The sequence below is a fragment of the Ilyonectria robusta genome (assembly GCF_021365365.1).
Source record: "Ilyonectria robusta strain PMI_751 chromosome Unknown BGZ61scaffold_45, whole genome shotgun sequence".
In the NCBI taxonomy this organism is placed as follows: Eukaryota; Fungi; Ascomycota; class Sordariomycetes; order Hypocreales; family Nectriaceae; genus Ilyonectria; species Ilyonectria robusta.
Window position 1 is genome coordinate 193,460 of NW_025764479.1, and position 14,275 is coordinate 207,734.

Genomic DNA, 14,275 nt, shown 5'->3' on the forward strand with positions numbered 1-14,275 from the left:
GGTCAAGGGCGCCTCGACACATGCGATTATACACCACAACGCCTCCCAAAGAAAAGCCAGATGTTATTGTTGTCGGTAGCGGCGTCGCCGGCGTGTGCACAAGCATTGCCGCCGCTGAGAAAGGCGCGTCGGTGTTGTTAATCGACCGCAACCACGGCGGCGGCGCATCAGCCATGTCTGGTGGTGTTGTGTACGCAGGAGGAGGAACCAAGCAGCAAAAAGAAGCTGGATATGGCTTCGACACGCCGGAAAACATGATGGCGTACCTGCGTGAAGAGGTTGGCGACGCCGTACGGGAGAAGACGTTGAAGCGGTTCTGTGACGAGAGCGTCTCGCGCCTCGAATGGCTGGAGAAGCACGGCGCGCGGTTCGAGGCATCCATGTGTCCGTATAAGACGAGCTTTCCCACCGACAAGCACTATCTATACTACTCGGGTAACGAGAAGTCTCATCCTTTCGACACCATTGCGAAACCTGCCCCGCGAGGCCACCGGATGGTCCATCCAGGGTTCTCCGGCGCAGGACTCTGGCGCGCGCTGTTTGATTCAGCCATGCGACTAGGTGTTCAGTTCTTACCGGCCTCCAAAGTTGAGCGTGTATTGCTCGACAGCAACGGATCTGTCTCGGGGATCGAGCACCGGACTCTCCGCCATACGAGCCCAAACTTCCCAAAACACAAGAAGCTTTGCCAGGGAGCGTTGAAATACCAGCTCCTTCTTGAACCTCTTGCGAATAGAATGACTCGCCGTGCCCAAGGAATTTGGCAGCGAGAGTCCAAACTCGAGACAACTAGTGCACCGGCCGTCGTCATCTCGGCCGGTGGGTTCGCCTTCAATCCAGAGATGCGACAGGAGCATCTCCCCGAATGGTCCAACGTCAAAGCCCTCGGCACGCCGGCCGATGACGGATCTGGTATCAAGCTCGGCCAGGCAGCTGGAGGTTCTGTATCTCATCTTAACAGAATGTCCGCTTGGCGATTTCTTTATCCACCCTCGGCCCTCTTGGAGGGCATCATCGTCTCCGATGGTGGTCAGCGCATGATGGCCGAGGATGTTTACGGAGCCGCCCTCAGCGAAACCATCATCCGGCACTTTGGAGGCAAGGCCTTCGTCATACTTGATTCCGCACTAATGGCAAAGGCGAAGAAACAAGTGTGGGCGCAAATGCAGATGCCTGGCAAAGCGCAAGCAATCGAGTGGTTGTATTGGAGCAGGAAAAAGGCAAACTCGCTTGAGGCACTAGCCAGAAAATTGGGCATAGCATCAGACGGTTTAAGTCACACTGTGGACGCATACAATAACGCCATCTCGACGGGAGCGACAGACCCGATGCAGAAAACACCCGACTACTGCTCGCCAATCACCCAGGGACCTTTCTACGGCATCGACGTTTCGATCACAGCCGAAGGAGTCCACGCTGTACCGGGACTTACCCTTGGCGGTCTACGGGTCGACGAAGATACTGGACTTGTTTTGAATGAAAAGGATGAGAAAATCATCGGTCTCTACGCCGCTGGGCGGTCTGCTGTGGGGGTTTGCTCAAATGGATACATCAGCGGGCTCTCCATTGCGGACGGCGTCTTTGCAGGAAAGAGAGCGGGAGAGCATGCTGCAAATCATAGATAGCCGTTGAGTAAAGTAGATACTTGAGGGTAGAGATATCGGGAGTGCCTGTTTTAATCTCGAGGTGAGTGCTCACACTTGTGAGTCTCTCGAGGCAAAACGTGGAGTCGTATGTTGAGGTAGAAGCAAAAGCCCAACAGGAGAGAAGTTGCTACGGTGTCCATTTAATATCGCCAACTTGAGATTTATCTTACAGCGTCTTCAATTGTCGGTCCCTGTTTCGCATCGCTGCCGTAGAAGCATAGTGGCTAGGCATAATCCCTTCCCATCCATGAGACAGGCCTGGGTAGATGTGGAATTCTGCTTCAATACCAGCGGCAAGAAACTTCCCAACGTATGCATGAGTTTCTTGCACGAAAATATCCAGTTGACCAATATCCGTGTATAATGGCGGCAGGCCAGTTACGTCTTTAACTCTGCCGGCTGCTGCATACACAGGCACGTCGTCTCCTCCAGCCTTGGACCCTAAATAAGCAGTCCAGCCAGTGACATTATCAGCATCGTCCCAGAGGGTGAAGACTCCAGGCGGTGCCTTGTCCTTTGTCCGGTCGTCCAGCATAGGGTAAAGTAGAAACTGTCTTGCAAGTGGAGGGTTTAGCCCGCGGTCTCGGGCAAGGAGCGTCAACCCAGCGGCGAGGCCACCGCCAGCACTCTCTCCCATGACTGCAATCCGACTTGTATCCACACCAAACACTGAGGCTTGTGATATGACCCATGTCAGCGCGGTCCAGCAGTCCTCAAGCGGAGTCGGATATGGGTGCTCGGGTGCAAGCCGATAGTCAACCGAGAAGAATTGTACTCCGGTTTCCATCGAGTGGTGGTATAGTTGCGGGAGGCTAACTTCTGGGCTGAAAGCAAACAGGCCGCCAAAGTGAATATGGATGACCGCTGCGCCTAGTTTCGAGTCCGTTTGCTTCTTTTTAAATCGCCAGACTGGGAGCTGATAACCGTCTGGAGTGGGGATATGATGGATCTCGTGTTCCAATCCCTCGGGAAGAGTGGGCTTCCCGTGGCCGAAATCAGAGGCACCCATTGCCTGTCGCCGGTCATAACGTCGTGTGCCGCCGGCTTTTTGAAGCCTGACATGGTAGCAATTATCGGGGCCGCTCCAGCGGCAAACTCTGGGTCTAATTGGGGACTCATTGTGAAATAGATTACGGCAGTAAGGGATGCCGGATGGCTTAGGCTAAGGGCATATGGTATGGCGAACAGTGGAAAGTTAATGGTGAAAACCGGTGTCCAGCCTTCAACTTATAGACCGCAACAACTCAACAAGCTCCTACGGCTTAGCGACCATGATGGTTCCGCAAATGCACCAAAATGGATAGAAAAATGAGATACTAGACGATAATTGGAATCGCCAGGATCTTGCCAAGGCGCTATGCCGTATGAGCTTAATACGGAAGAGGAGCGAGACACGGGGTCAACGTTTCGGGCTTGGAACGTGGAGTATCCTCTTGTCCACTTCCTCCACACCGTGATCATCTTCAAGATCTAACGCAATTGAAACATGGACTTCGTACCCCGCAGCTCAGAAATGCAGTATCGCTGGTTCTTAGACTATGCTGGCGCTGAACAACAGTTGCGAAGCTGTGGGGTAGGACGCCGCGCTTTCCGCGGGCCGAGGCAGCTGGAAACTCTATTCAGAATAAGCCTTATGACTTGAATTCAGCCTATCATCGATGGCCTTGGGTTGTTGGACGCTAATCAGAAAATGGAAACTCGGTAACGGCGCGGCAGATGAGAAAAGGGGAGAATGGAGTTGGATGATGGGCTATTTAGACCCCAGCCTGGTACTAGTTGGCAGTGTCGTTCCTATGTAGGTAAGTTATTGACAGCTAAGGACTATATGGTTCCAGTCTGGAGTATATGGTAGCTGATACATACCACCACTGCCTGCAACTCGTCTACAGTTTGTTGTATGTACTTGAAGGGTATTCCGATGCAGAGGAAAAGGAGGAGGCAGAAGGTCTGACTCAAAAAGCCATATCGTTCATGTGCAACTCCTTGATGATCTTCCCCAGCATCTGCACCAAAATATGGGTGTCGTGGATGCAAAGTCCACTGAGCAGATAACGACGGTGTAGGTCATGGAAAACCCCGAATGCGCCTTTAATTCGCACTCGAATCAGCCTCGCGGGGGAGACAAGGACGTATATGTCACGAGAGAAACCATTATCGAGGGCTGGCGTGCAGGATAGGTAGACCATCAAGTTCTAATCCAATAGCTAATATTTTACGAAGTTATACCCTATTCACTACCATACTAATGCGCCTTTTTCCCCATATGAATTAGGCTGCCAAAAGGCCACGCCTTACCAAAAAGCCCAGCCAAAAGCCCAATAGTCCGCCAGAGCCCAAAGACGCCTCGCCGTCCTCTCGACATGTCATTGGGCATAAGGATGCGGGGAGTGGAGCGATGGACCAAAAGTCCCGCGCATAAAAATAACAAAAGGACAAGAAAGAAGGCATCCAATAGGCGTCCATAACAGCGTCCGAAAATAGTCGCCAAGCACCCAACGGTACCATCATCAGGCACACGTATAAAGTCAAGGCCTTGCCTAGGCGCTGATCAATTCATCTCACCCTTCTCAACACGAGAAGATTGAAGCTTGCTCTCGTGCACGACAGCATTTCCCTCTTGCACTGTCACGGCTCACTTCCGCCATCCCACAATGTCCATCAATTGGAAACTGTACGAGCAGGACATCAACCGCTGGTATCTGGATCAAGAAAAAACCGTCAAAGAGACTATCCAACTCCTCAAGGACACTCACCATGTGGTGATCACGTACGTTGCCACTCCCGCAAACCATGTTTTCCTTGATGCTGACGCGACGTACATTTAGTGAGAGGCAGTTCAAGTCCAAGTTTGGTGGCTTGAAGAACCTACGCGCCAGTGAATGGAAAGCAGTGATACCCTATATTCGAGGACGAGAAGCACAAGGTATCGCCTCGGTGGTCTATCTTAGCGGCAAACGCCTCAAGCTCGACAGCACGACCAGAGCCATCCGGCGATACTCTAGGAGTCCACAAGGAGAGATCGCGAATGAAACAGAAATAGGTTTGTCTCCGATTAACTCCTTTACTCGCAACAGTGTGCTAACACATACTAGACCTAGGCATCGAAACAATCGGTCTACATAGGGTTGAGATTCGGACTCCGGTTATGTCCAGTGCGGCATCCGCCCTGATTCGTCAACCTAACACTTCGCAAGCATCTGTACGGTCTGCAGAGGTCCAACAAACAAGCGACGATGTTGTTCGCACGGACTTGAGCCGTCAAATAGTTTTGTCCGGCCAGGTGACAGAGTTGGATGACATTGAGATCGATTTCAGCACTCAACTGGATGTCAACTTTTCCGTGGAAAACATTCTCAAACTTCCGAACATGTTTCCTTCTCCTCAGCTGGGTCTGAGTTCGACAATAGCCGGAGAAAATAGTCTAAACTCATTACCCCAATTTCTTGACCTCGAATTGTGGTCTCGGAACGGGCCGAAGCGGCCTTTTCAATCATTCTGGGACTCACCAGGTACGTAAAATCCTACAAGTCACCTATTCTATTATTGCTAAGGCTGGTACAGAAATACTTTTAATGACTTCGTTGGTTTCATTAACCCAAGGAATCAACTCTCTTAAGACTGTCCTTGACAACTATTCCAAAGCTCAAGGGCTTCAAAGACACGTTCCTCGGAGTCCATATAGTATTTCATACGCCATACGTGAGCGTCAAAATGGATGGGTTTTGTCTAAACTTGTCGATGCGAACTCAAAACTAGCAACACTAGAAACGATGGCCGAACTAGTGGACGACTTGATCCAATCCCAGACGCGAACTAAAATCCAAATGTTTCTATCAGGCGAGTGTGGTCCATGTGACGCTGCAATTTCAGCTGCCAGTGTTCACTTTCACGAGAAGTTGCTTCCAGTCGTCGCATTCATCATCTCCAACAATCATTACGACGATCTTGAAATCATGAGTTTCTTGACATGGGTGATCCAGAACGGGTTGATGACTCGGTTGTCGAGGCTATTAGAAACAGCACCAATTGACGCCCTTGCGTTCAGATCGGCATTGTTGAACGCAATCTGCACCTTCCGCCCGCCGCTTTCAAGCTCTACAGAAATTGCTCGTTCCAACGAGTTCTTAGGCCTAGTATCAAGTCACCGTCATTACCTGCAAGGACCGTTGGGGACAAGACTCCTCTTTTTGTCTATCGAAGTGGACTGTCTAGAACTGACTAGACTCCTGGTGTCGCATGGCGTAGACACCAACCAGATCGTTCTACGCAGCTACACACACACCACCCCGGTAGCCTTTGCTGCTCGGATAGGTAATGAACCCACGATAAATTACCTCATCAGCACAGGAGCAGATATCAACAAGCACTGTAGCATTGAGGGATGTAACTGCAATCACAGAACAGCTCTTTTTGAAGCAGTGGAGTTTGACCATTTTCATATTGTCAAACTCCTGTTGGAGAAAGGGGCGTGTTTCAATGGCGACGAAATCATGGGCAATGAGACCATCTTTCAACTCGCATGGAATAAAAGTCGAGCAATCTATTCGATGCTTCGGGAAAGAGTACCGTTGATCAATGAACCGGATGTCTTGGAACTGATTGATGCCGCGGAAATGGGCAATCGAGAGGTCTCTTCCCTCCTTCTAAAGCACGGCATCGTGCACCCGGAAATCATGGAGCGGGCGTTGCACGGAGCTATCAAAGCTGGAAAAGTGAATGCCGTGGGGACGCTCCTACGTCGAGGGGAAGACCCTAACGCCCGACTTGCTCATCCTGTTTGGAATTCCACGACAGAATCCTACTGCAATGAAACTGAATTTATATCACCGATTCAGTTGCTATCATATGAATACGGGAATGCCGATAAAGTCCCCGACCTACTTTATCTTCTTATCAAAGCCGGTGCGGATCTGGACGAAGAAACTGCTCAGGAACTTTGCGTGCGCATCTCGGACAATTTCTCGGAAAGTTCTACTACAGGGCTCCGTACCCTTTCGGTACTACTTCAATCAGATGCTAATGCGGCCTGGGTTCGCCCAACTCTACTTGTCTGTTGGGCTGGGGTTGGGCACATATCCAGTTGTGGTGAGCTTCTGGACACGGGTACTGCGATCAATGATTATGGACTTCGGGGGGAGAGCGCGCTACAAACAGCATCAAGACGTGGCCACGTTGCGCTCGTACACTATCTTCTTAGTCGAGGGGCAGATGTGAATTTGGCGCCGAGCGACAGCGAGCATGGAGCATCAGCTCTCTATGCCGCTCTTGAAGGCGGGCATCACAAGCTCGCGTATGATTTGGTCGATGCCGGTGCCAATGTGATGGCTGGAATTGGCCGGGCAAATGGAGCTACCATCTTGGAAGCCATGATGTCCCAAATCCTTCCATACCGGACAGTACCTTCCGCCGAGGACTACAACCGCACTTTCAAAAGGCTCCTCGCTCTTGGAGCGCCAGTCAACCGCACGAACGGCACAGCGAGTAGGATACTCCACAACTTGGTCGAAGCTAAGCAACACGAGTGTCTTGAACTGGCACTCCGTGCTGGAGCCCGGACTGAGGACACACTGATGGGGCTGACGCCACTACAAGCCGCAGCATTCCTTGGCGATATGAATTCTGTTCAAATTCTCATTGCCCACGGCGCAAATGTCAATACCTCCGAAGACCAAGAATCTCTTCAACCTGGTTCTCAGATATACCCGACCGTGACCTTCCCAAAAGCGCCAGAACAGCAAAGTTCATTGAGCGGGTATATATTTCATAGCGAGAAACATTATGGGGATTTATGCTGCAGCACACTTCAAGCGGCTTTAATCCCCAAACATACCGATCCTTTGCTCATCAAGTTTCTCCTCGAACATGGCGCAAACATCAACGCCCCTGCCATTGCAGCATTTGGCCGTACCGCACTCCAGGTCGCTACATCTTCCGAAAATCCAAACTTAGAAGTAATCCATCTACTTCTCTGCGAAGGCGCAGATGTCAATGCCCCACCAGCAAAGAAAGGCGGTGTCACGGCTCTACAAGGCGCTGCGATTCAAGGTCACATGGAGATCGCCCGCTTGCTGCTGGCACACGGAGCTCTCATCAATGCATTGCCGGCCCTGGAAGAAGGTCGAACTGCAGTGGAGGGTGCAGCTGAGCATGGCAGAATGGAGATGGTTAGGTTCCTCTTCAGCGAGGGGGCATTGCCAGACCCCTTCTTGGGATTTTCGAGAGCGATCGAGTTGGCTGAGAAGGAGTGCCATCTTGGTATTGTGAAGTATCTGAGAGAACAAAATCCGTGCAATCTCCTTCTAACGGATTCTCTCTCCCAAGTTTAGTCAGTCTTTTTCCTAGGTTCCATTCATGAGATATTCTTAAGATTGAAACAAGGTCATCATTAAGACGATAGACACTCCATAGAACAAGCCTTCCGAAGTTGGGTTGGCTAGAAACAACTTTGAGTGATTCGCGTGGGTTAATAGTGATTGCTAGCCATCACAAGATCGTCGAACTCGCTACACAGATGTTTCAGCGTCTGTAATGTTCTGTAGTATACCAAACTAACTTGACTTTCAATTTCCAGTGTGAATCTTCGGTCATGGTCTTTCAACCCTTCCATCTCTGTCACAAGTACTAACCAGTCTCGAATTAAAACCAACGGGTAGTGGGTAATCCGTCAACCGCCAAGTCGGGTCCAACGGCTCGAACGAAAACCAACCCGCACTTCGCCCACCAGCTCAATTGCGTCCTCGAGCCACTGTCCGTTTCTTGGCTACACTCATCGACAATACTTCTATCTCTAACCTCCGTTGAGTAAACTATTGGGTGGATCAATAGTGCCCCATCGCCAATCGGCCAATTAATTGCACTAGCAGGTACGCTCAATGAATTCGATAGTGTATCAAACAGTGTACAAAATGAGGCAAGGTACAGCCAACACGAGCTTGTCAAGACCAACGACCCACTCGATGTGGCTTCATTTGGATTCAATGAGGCGTCAACTAAATGCGGGTGGATTTTAATATTCTGTTTCACGGTGCTCGCACCTCCTGGCAGCTGCTATGCTCGGGAATCGATATGGGTGTATTAGAATAACATGGCAGCCGACACCATACCCAACGTTCACCCTAACCATTCAGGGCTTCGACGTGACCACCTTCTCAAGAACATAGCCCGGTCAGGTTAACTTACCCCGCGCAAGGTGGCGAAGTCAGTCCGCTCACTCGTCGTCACAAAACAAGTTGGCACAGGCCGCTTTCCAATATTTACTTCAGAGCGCATGGCGTTTGGTAGCTATCGCGATTGTCTGAAACTAGACTTCGGGGAATGGTATAAATGTGCTTAATTATCTTTCTGGCACGACAGAGTCGCTAATACGGGTCTGAAAATAATAGCACACAAAGACTTGTCGCAGTCACTCACGTTGGGTAACATAAAAGATTGACACCCGGCTAAATATTGGTGAAGCTAACAGAGAATGTGGTTCGAGGGCGAGTCCAAGAAGAAAAAGCAGACGAAGCAGACGGAACGAACGAACGTCATCAATCTGACCGCAAACTCACGGAGTCATCCAACTACCGAGCTAAAAACGAAATTTCCCTCGTTCATTGTGACCAAATCAGGGCCGTTCCCCTGCCTCGGTATCGAGCTTGGCAATAGCGGCCTTCAACTCCTGCCGCTTTTGCTCGGGGCCGTCCATCTCATACAACTCCACCTTCATGGTTGCAAGCTTAAGCTCTCTTTCCAACTGCTGAACACGAGGGTTGCGCTCAGGCTCGGCCTTGATGAGGATCGTCAGATTGATGACTTGGATCTTCTCGTTGATGTAGGGCAGACGGCTCTGGGCAGCCTCCTTCTGTTTCTTCTGCTCGCTCTGGTCGTGAAGGTAGGCCTCTTCGCCGGCGATTATATCGTCGAGCTTGTCCTTTTCCTCCTCCAGTCGCGTCATTTTCGCTCGAAGATCGTCCAGCTCACCGCCTCGACCGGTACCCCTCCACTTGAGCTTGTTGGGCATAGTTTGTCGCTTGCGTGTTTAGGGGGTCGATTATAGGCTCTTTCCCTATCGCAGGTTTGTGGGGGTAAAGAATGGAGTGTTTTTTGAAGAAGATCGATATTGGTAGGTCTCTATACCCTTAAGGTAGGTGGAGTTGGGGACACCTGGGCTTGACCCTCGGAACTCGGTGGTCTCCGGAATCGAGGCGTCTCTTAAACTCACACCTTCGGCCCCCAATAAAGAAATCATCATAAACACCGCCTTTTGACCGAAGTCCCTGTTGTCTCTTGTACCTGCTGAGGTGTCCCTGGGCCAATCGTTGCGCTCATCACACCTAAAAAGCAAAACGTTTGGGATGCTGACCGGCGCAATGTATTTTCCACAGCGAGGTACCAGCTCAGCCTGATGGTTCGTTAGTACGGTTCATGTGTTCAAGACCGACAGAGGGTTCCACGCAACGCTATTTCCCCTGGAATTCTAGAGTCACATGGCCGCCCGGGTCAAGGTATGGCCTCCTCGGTGATGCCGAGCGTTGTGAGGCAGAATCACTCGACCCAATAAGCTCTGGTTGCGGTACAGTTGAAGGACGGTATCACCAGCCATCTCATCCGAAAGTCTCGACCTAACAATCGGTCAGGGGCAAACTTGTAACTCTGGCGAACAGGCGACGCGTCCACGCGCCTACCAGCGGGTACATCTGTCTTACCAGCTTGCTAGCATTCCATGCTGGGTATGTGTCTGGGTCACTGTTACCAATTATATATCATTGTTAGGAAGATCGCCTTGACCACTTTTGTTGTCACAACATACCTCGATTCGGACACAACACCACACCACAAGACCCATTCGTGGCTTAAACCCCCTTGCGCTTCAGCCCAGTGACGTTAAATTCCAGTACCCTACTTCCCGCCCAGGTTTTGCGGCTGATGGAGTTGCGAAATCATGGTGAGCCATACCTGCGGAAAGCATGTACCAAAGATATTTAGTGGAAGATGCCACCAGATGAAGAGGACGTGGACTAAACTGGAGGGAGACGGTGTAGTAATATTCTCCTGCAACTCGCAGTTGTCGCAGTGGCCTTACTGCAACTGCAACTCTAAGACGTCGCTCACCCAACCTATCGAGGCTCTGCCGCTGCACAAGTAAATAAGGCTCGCGTGTCATCGCCGGCGGAATTCTTAGTTGATGGTGGTCAGCAGTGATGGGCTAGAGGAGTCTCCCGCATGCCAAGAGGGTGTCGAGTGATCCAATAATCACGCAGCGATAAGGTCGCGGGGGTTGAAAACGCCTTCTCTTACCCGACCCTCCATGACGAGGTTTGGACCACCCAGTCGATTTCTGTGACAAATTGCCCCCATGATGCCATGATAGCAGGCCGCATCATTCGTCATTGTGCAGGTCGGGCCTCAGTCCCCCCAAGGATCCCACCATTCTTGAACTGCGGAGAGGAGACACGAGTAGAGCTCGTCCAAATGCAGACCTTCTCTGACCCGGCCAATTTTCCCTTCATTCTCGGCTTTCTCCATCATTGGTCTGGCGCGAGGCGTCCAGTCTGACAGGCCCCGCCCACACATCACACATGCTGCCATGCATTGTGGAGTGCGAATGGCATCTCTTGTCCACTGGGGATATCCTTGACGGTTGGTTCTTGGTGAATCATGTGCAATACCAGCGATATTTCATTGCCCCCGTACAGAAAGCGGGTATCGCCGTGTGAACTTCGACGCCAACGATACTACTGAATTGTGCGCAAATCAATCCATGTGAATATTATCGGAACGTATATTATACACAGAGCGATTCTGAAATACAGAAGAGAGTATAGAAGCAGGTCCTACGGAATCAAAATACCATCAATCCACTACGGGTATGAGGCCGTCAGGCCACCTGTGTGTCAGAGATGCAGGATGCAAGTGTTACTACCCTATGTTTATCTCGTTGGTAGACACGGAATCGTGGGGACATTACTGACTTTCTCATGCAGTCGAGGCCAATGACATCCCAACAGCTTCTGCACCGCCAGCTTGTAATGCATAGCCAAAGGCCAGTCATACCTTTCCGTCGTGGATGGGGCTCAAGCAAGAGCTGTCGGCATGAAGAGATGGGGCGAGCCTGGGAGCCGCATAGGCCGGGCACGCAGTGCGACTGAAACTCAGGCAGAGCCATTAAGAGGGGAAATATCCGCAGACTCTCCCACGGCCTCGATATTGCTCTAACCTACCGCGGATTCAAGGATATCTGCGAGCCGACTCATCACCATGGCTAGTCTCCCTGTGATCACGCACTGGGACGACCAGTCATCAGTAACAGGCACGAACTCATCTCCATCCGAAAGCCCAGTCTCTGACACCAGTTCCCGGACTACACAAACTTCAAGAACGAACGTGCCTTTGTTCCCCCAAGTCCCCGGTACTACGTCTCAATCGACTCTACGGACTTTGGGAAGCAGCAACGAAGCCGTAACGGGATGGCCGAGCCTGGCGAAGGAGATGGCAGAAGTGCCCGAGTTCGAAGCATTCAGCCGCTTTCGAGAACTGAATATCAAGAATCTTCTCTACTACCAAGTCGAGATTGCAGGTTTGGAAGAGAAGCTGAAGAACCTTGAGGCACGCGACGCAGCCACCAAGGCCACGAGAGGGGTCGAGGCCAACTACTCAAGATTGGCCGAGAGAATGATACGTTGCCAGGACCTCCCCAACACAAAAGATCGCTCGCAATGGGATGTGGTGGCCAAGATACGAGAGCGATTGAAAGAATACAGTAAGGGGTAGATACAACATGGATCACCAATATGCTGACCCGGAGCACATATAGATGCCTCGCTACTCCAACATGCCCAGATATCAGCGCTACCGCAACCCGACAGCGATAATGTCGAGTGCCTACGACAGTGGCTGAGGAAGGCCGATGGGGGAAACTACAAAATCATGGGGAAGGGAAGCGATGCTTGGGGTGATCAAACTCGGCCCACGGAAGAAATACCTCTGTCGAAAAGAATTCTGCCACTCATTTGCAGTATCTTCCATCCACAGGAACTCACCCGGACAGGCCTCGACCTCGTCACGACCCAGCCGCGTCAAAAAGTAGACGGCCTTACGCGCTGGGTGGCTAATGAGTGGATTCCCTTCTATCACGACTGGCGGTACGGAGGGAAGAAGGGGAAGAGGGATCACGGTGACATGTGCCAGGTAGGCTCTTTTGCCAATGGGATATTAACGGACATTGCTAATTCTTCATCGGGATAGAGCAAACTCGAAACGTACTCGGAGATGAAGATGTTGAGGTTCACTTCCGCCGTGGCGACCGTTGTCGCCTGCTTGCTCCCGACTTTGGCCATCGGTGTGTTGACAACAGCTAAAGGGACACTGCAAAAGCTTGGATACATTGCTGGTTTCACAGCCATGTTCTCTATCGGCTTGATGTGGCTCACTGACGCTGGAACTTCAAGAGTGCAAATCTTTACTGCCACCGCTGCGTGAGTATACTGCAAGGTACCTCCTGATGACTCTTCAAGTCGCTGACTGGTGGCATAGGTTTTCGGCAGTGTTGGTTGTATTTGTCCAGGGCCAGTAGCTGGTGAGGTCAGATATTTAATGCTGATACTAGGCATGAAAACTATTCGTCGGGAGGGGGTTCTTGGACATTCGGTGTTTCGAAGGGTCAAGGGGTAGGTATGATGCGGCAGAATGAGACAACGAAACTGCAGAGTGTAGGTTTGACGCTCTCGGTAAGGAACCTGGTTGGTTTATTATACAGACTGTTAATTCATAAGTAATTAAGAACTAGTAATCTCGGCATCCATTTCCTACCCTAGGCCCACCCCCAAGTACCTAGGTACGCGACGGCTGTCCCACATAGACTGTGTTGTAGTTAAATCCCTTTTATCCCCACGTAATGCGATCCCAAGAAAACTGAGGTCTTTTGGCTGAGGCCAAGCTGAAAGGATTGACTGGGCCTAAAAAGGCAGCACCAGAGAGGCAACCTGTGCAAATAAAACGAGATCAAACTTCATTGTGTTGTATGGATCTAGACTGTAAGAATATGTCTTGTCAGATGGCCCAATAACTATATCGCGTAATGAATATGTATATTTACAAGCCGGATTGGAGGAAATTTCGGAACACAGCCACAAAATGGAAATTATCAATGCGCGTTTCTCGGAGTCTTCGGATGCAGGGGACGCGGTTTACGCGTATTACAAAACTACACAATCTTCAAGGTTTCGAGTGCGAATGGGCCCAGTACGGATGCTTTTTACATCCGTTCCTTGTGCTGTCAAGCGATTCAACCTTGCGCCGGCAAAACAAAGCCACATTAGTTGAAAATACATTTTCCATAGACCTATACTAGCCCCGGAGACTCCCTTCACTACCTAAGCGACTATCACTACATACTCAGTGGGTTTCTAGCATTCTCAGGATCTCTTGAAGAACGTCCCCGTGCTCCATAATGCAAGGACCCTCAAACCGGGACAACTCCATGATGGCGGTTGGTTGTGACACATTGACTCTTTGTAATCCGGCATGAAGAAATGTAATGTTTCCGTTCATTTCAAGTCCTGCAATTGTAGAATCGACGGTCCTTGCCGAAAGGAACGATAACCCTTCAATGTCGTTCTCACACCTAGAAAGTACAAATGGATTATGCT

At 50.7% G+C, this 14,275-nt stretch overlaps 5 protein-coding genes across 5 annotated transcripts; 4 read left to right on the forward strand and 1 right to left on the reverse strand.

Moving 5' to 3' along the window:
* Nucleotides 1–20: 20 nt before the first annotated feature.
* On the forward strand, nt 21–1,625 carry BGZ61DRAFT_500057 (FAD binding domain-containing protein; the record flags this gene model as incomplete). Its single annotated transcript, XM_046251499.1, has 2 exons — nt 21–1,283; nt 1,335–1,625. 2 exons carry the CDS (start codon nt 21–23, stop codon nt 1,623–1,625), a joined length of 1,554 nt encoding a protein of 517 aa, XP_046095289.1.
* A 187-nt stretch (nt 1,626–1,812) lies between these two features.
* Nucleotides 1,813–2,655, reverse strand: BGZ61DRAFT_540601 (esterase/lipase; the record flags this gene model as incomplete). The annotated part of the gene is made up of 1 exon (XM_046254932.1): nt 1,813–2,655. The coding sequence occupies one exon, from the start codon at nt 2,653–2,655 to the stop codon at nt 1,813–1,815; it is 843 nt and encodes a 280-aa protein (XP_046095290.1).
* A 4,093-nt stretch (nt 2,656–6,748) lies between these two features.
* BGZ61DRAFT_319691 (ankyrin repeat-containing domain protein) lies at nt 6,749–7,927 on the forward strand (the record flags this gene model as incomplete). The annotated part of the gene is made up of 2 exons (XM_046238917.1): nt 6,749–7,334; nt 7,542–7,927. Coding segments are annotated over 2 exons (972 nt in total), but the record flags the coding sequence as incomplete, so codon positions are not given.
* A 1,134-nt stretch (nt 7,928–9,061) lies between these two features.
* Nucleotides 9,062–9,856, forward strand: BGZ61DRAFT_465888 (uncharacterized protein). The gene has a single exon (XM_046247634.1). The coding sequence runs from the start codon at nt 9,112–9,114 to the stop codon at nt 9,682–9,684; it is 573 nt and encodes a 190-aa protein (XP_046095292.1). The 5' UTR covers nt 9,062–9,111; the 3' UTR covers nt 9,685–9,856.
* Nucleotides 9,857–11,885: 2,029 nt separating this feature from the next.
* BGZ61DRAFT_567776 (uncharacterized protein) lies at nt 11,886–13,200 on the forward strand (the record flags this gene model as incomplete). Its single annotated transcript, XM_046255979.1, has 4 exons — nt 11,886–12,387; nt 12,442–12,815; nt 12,873–13,102; nt 13,161–13,200. 4 exons carry the CDS (start codon nt 11,886–11,888, stop codon nt 13,198–13,200), a joined length of 1,146 nt encoding a protein of 381 aa, XP_046095293.1.
* Nucleotides 13,201–14,275: the final 1,075 nt, after the last annotated feature.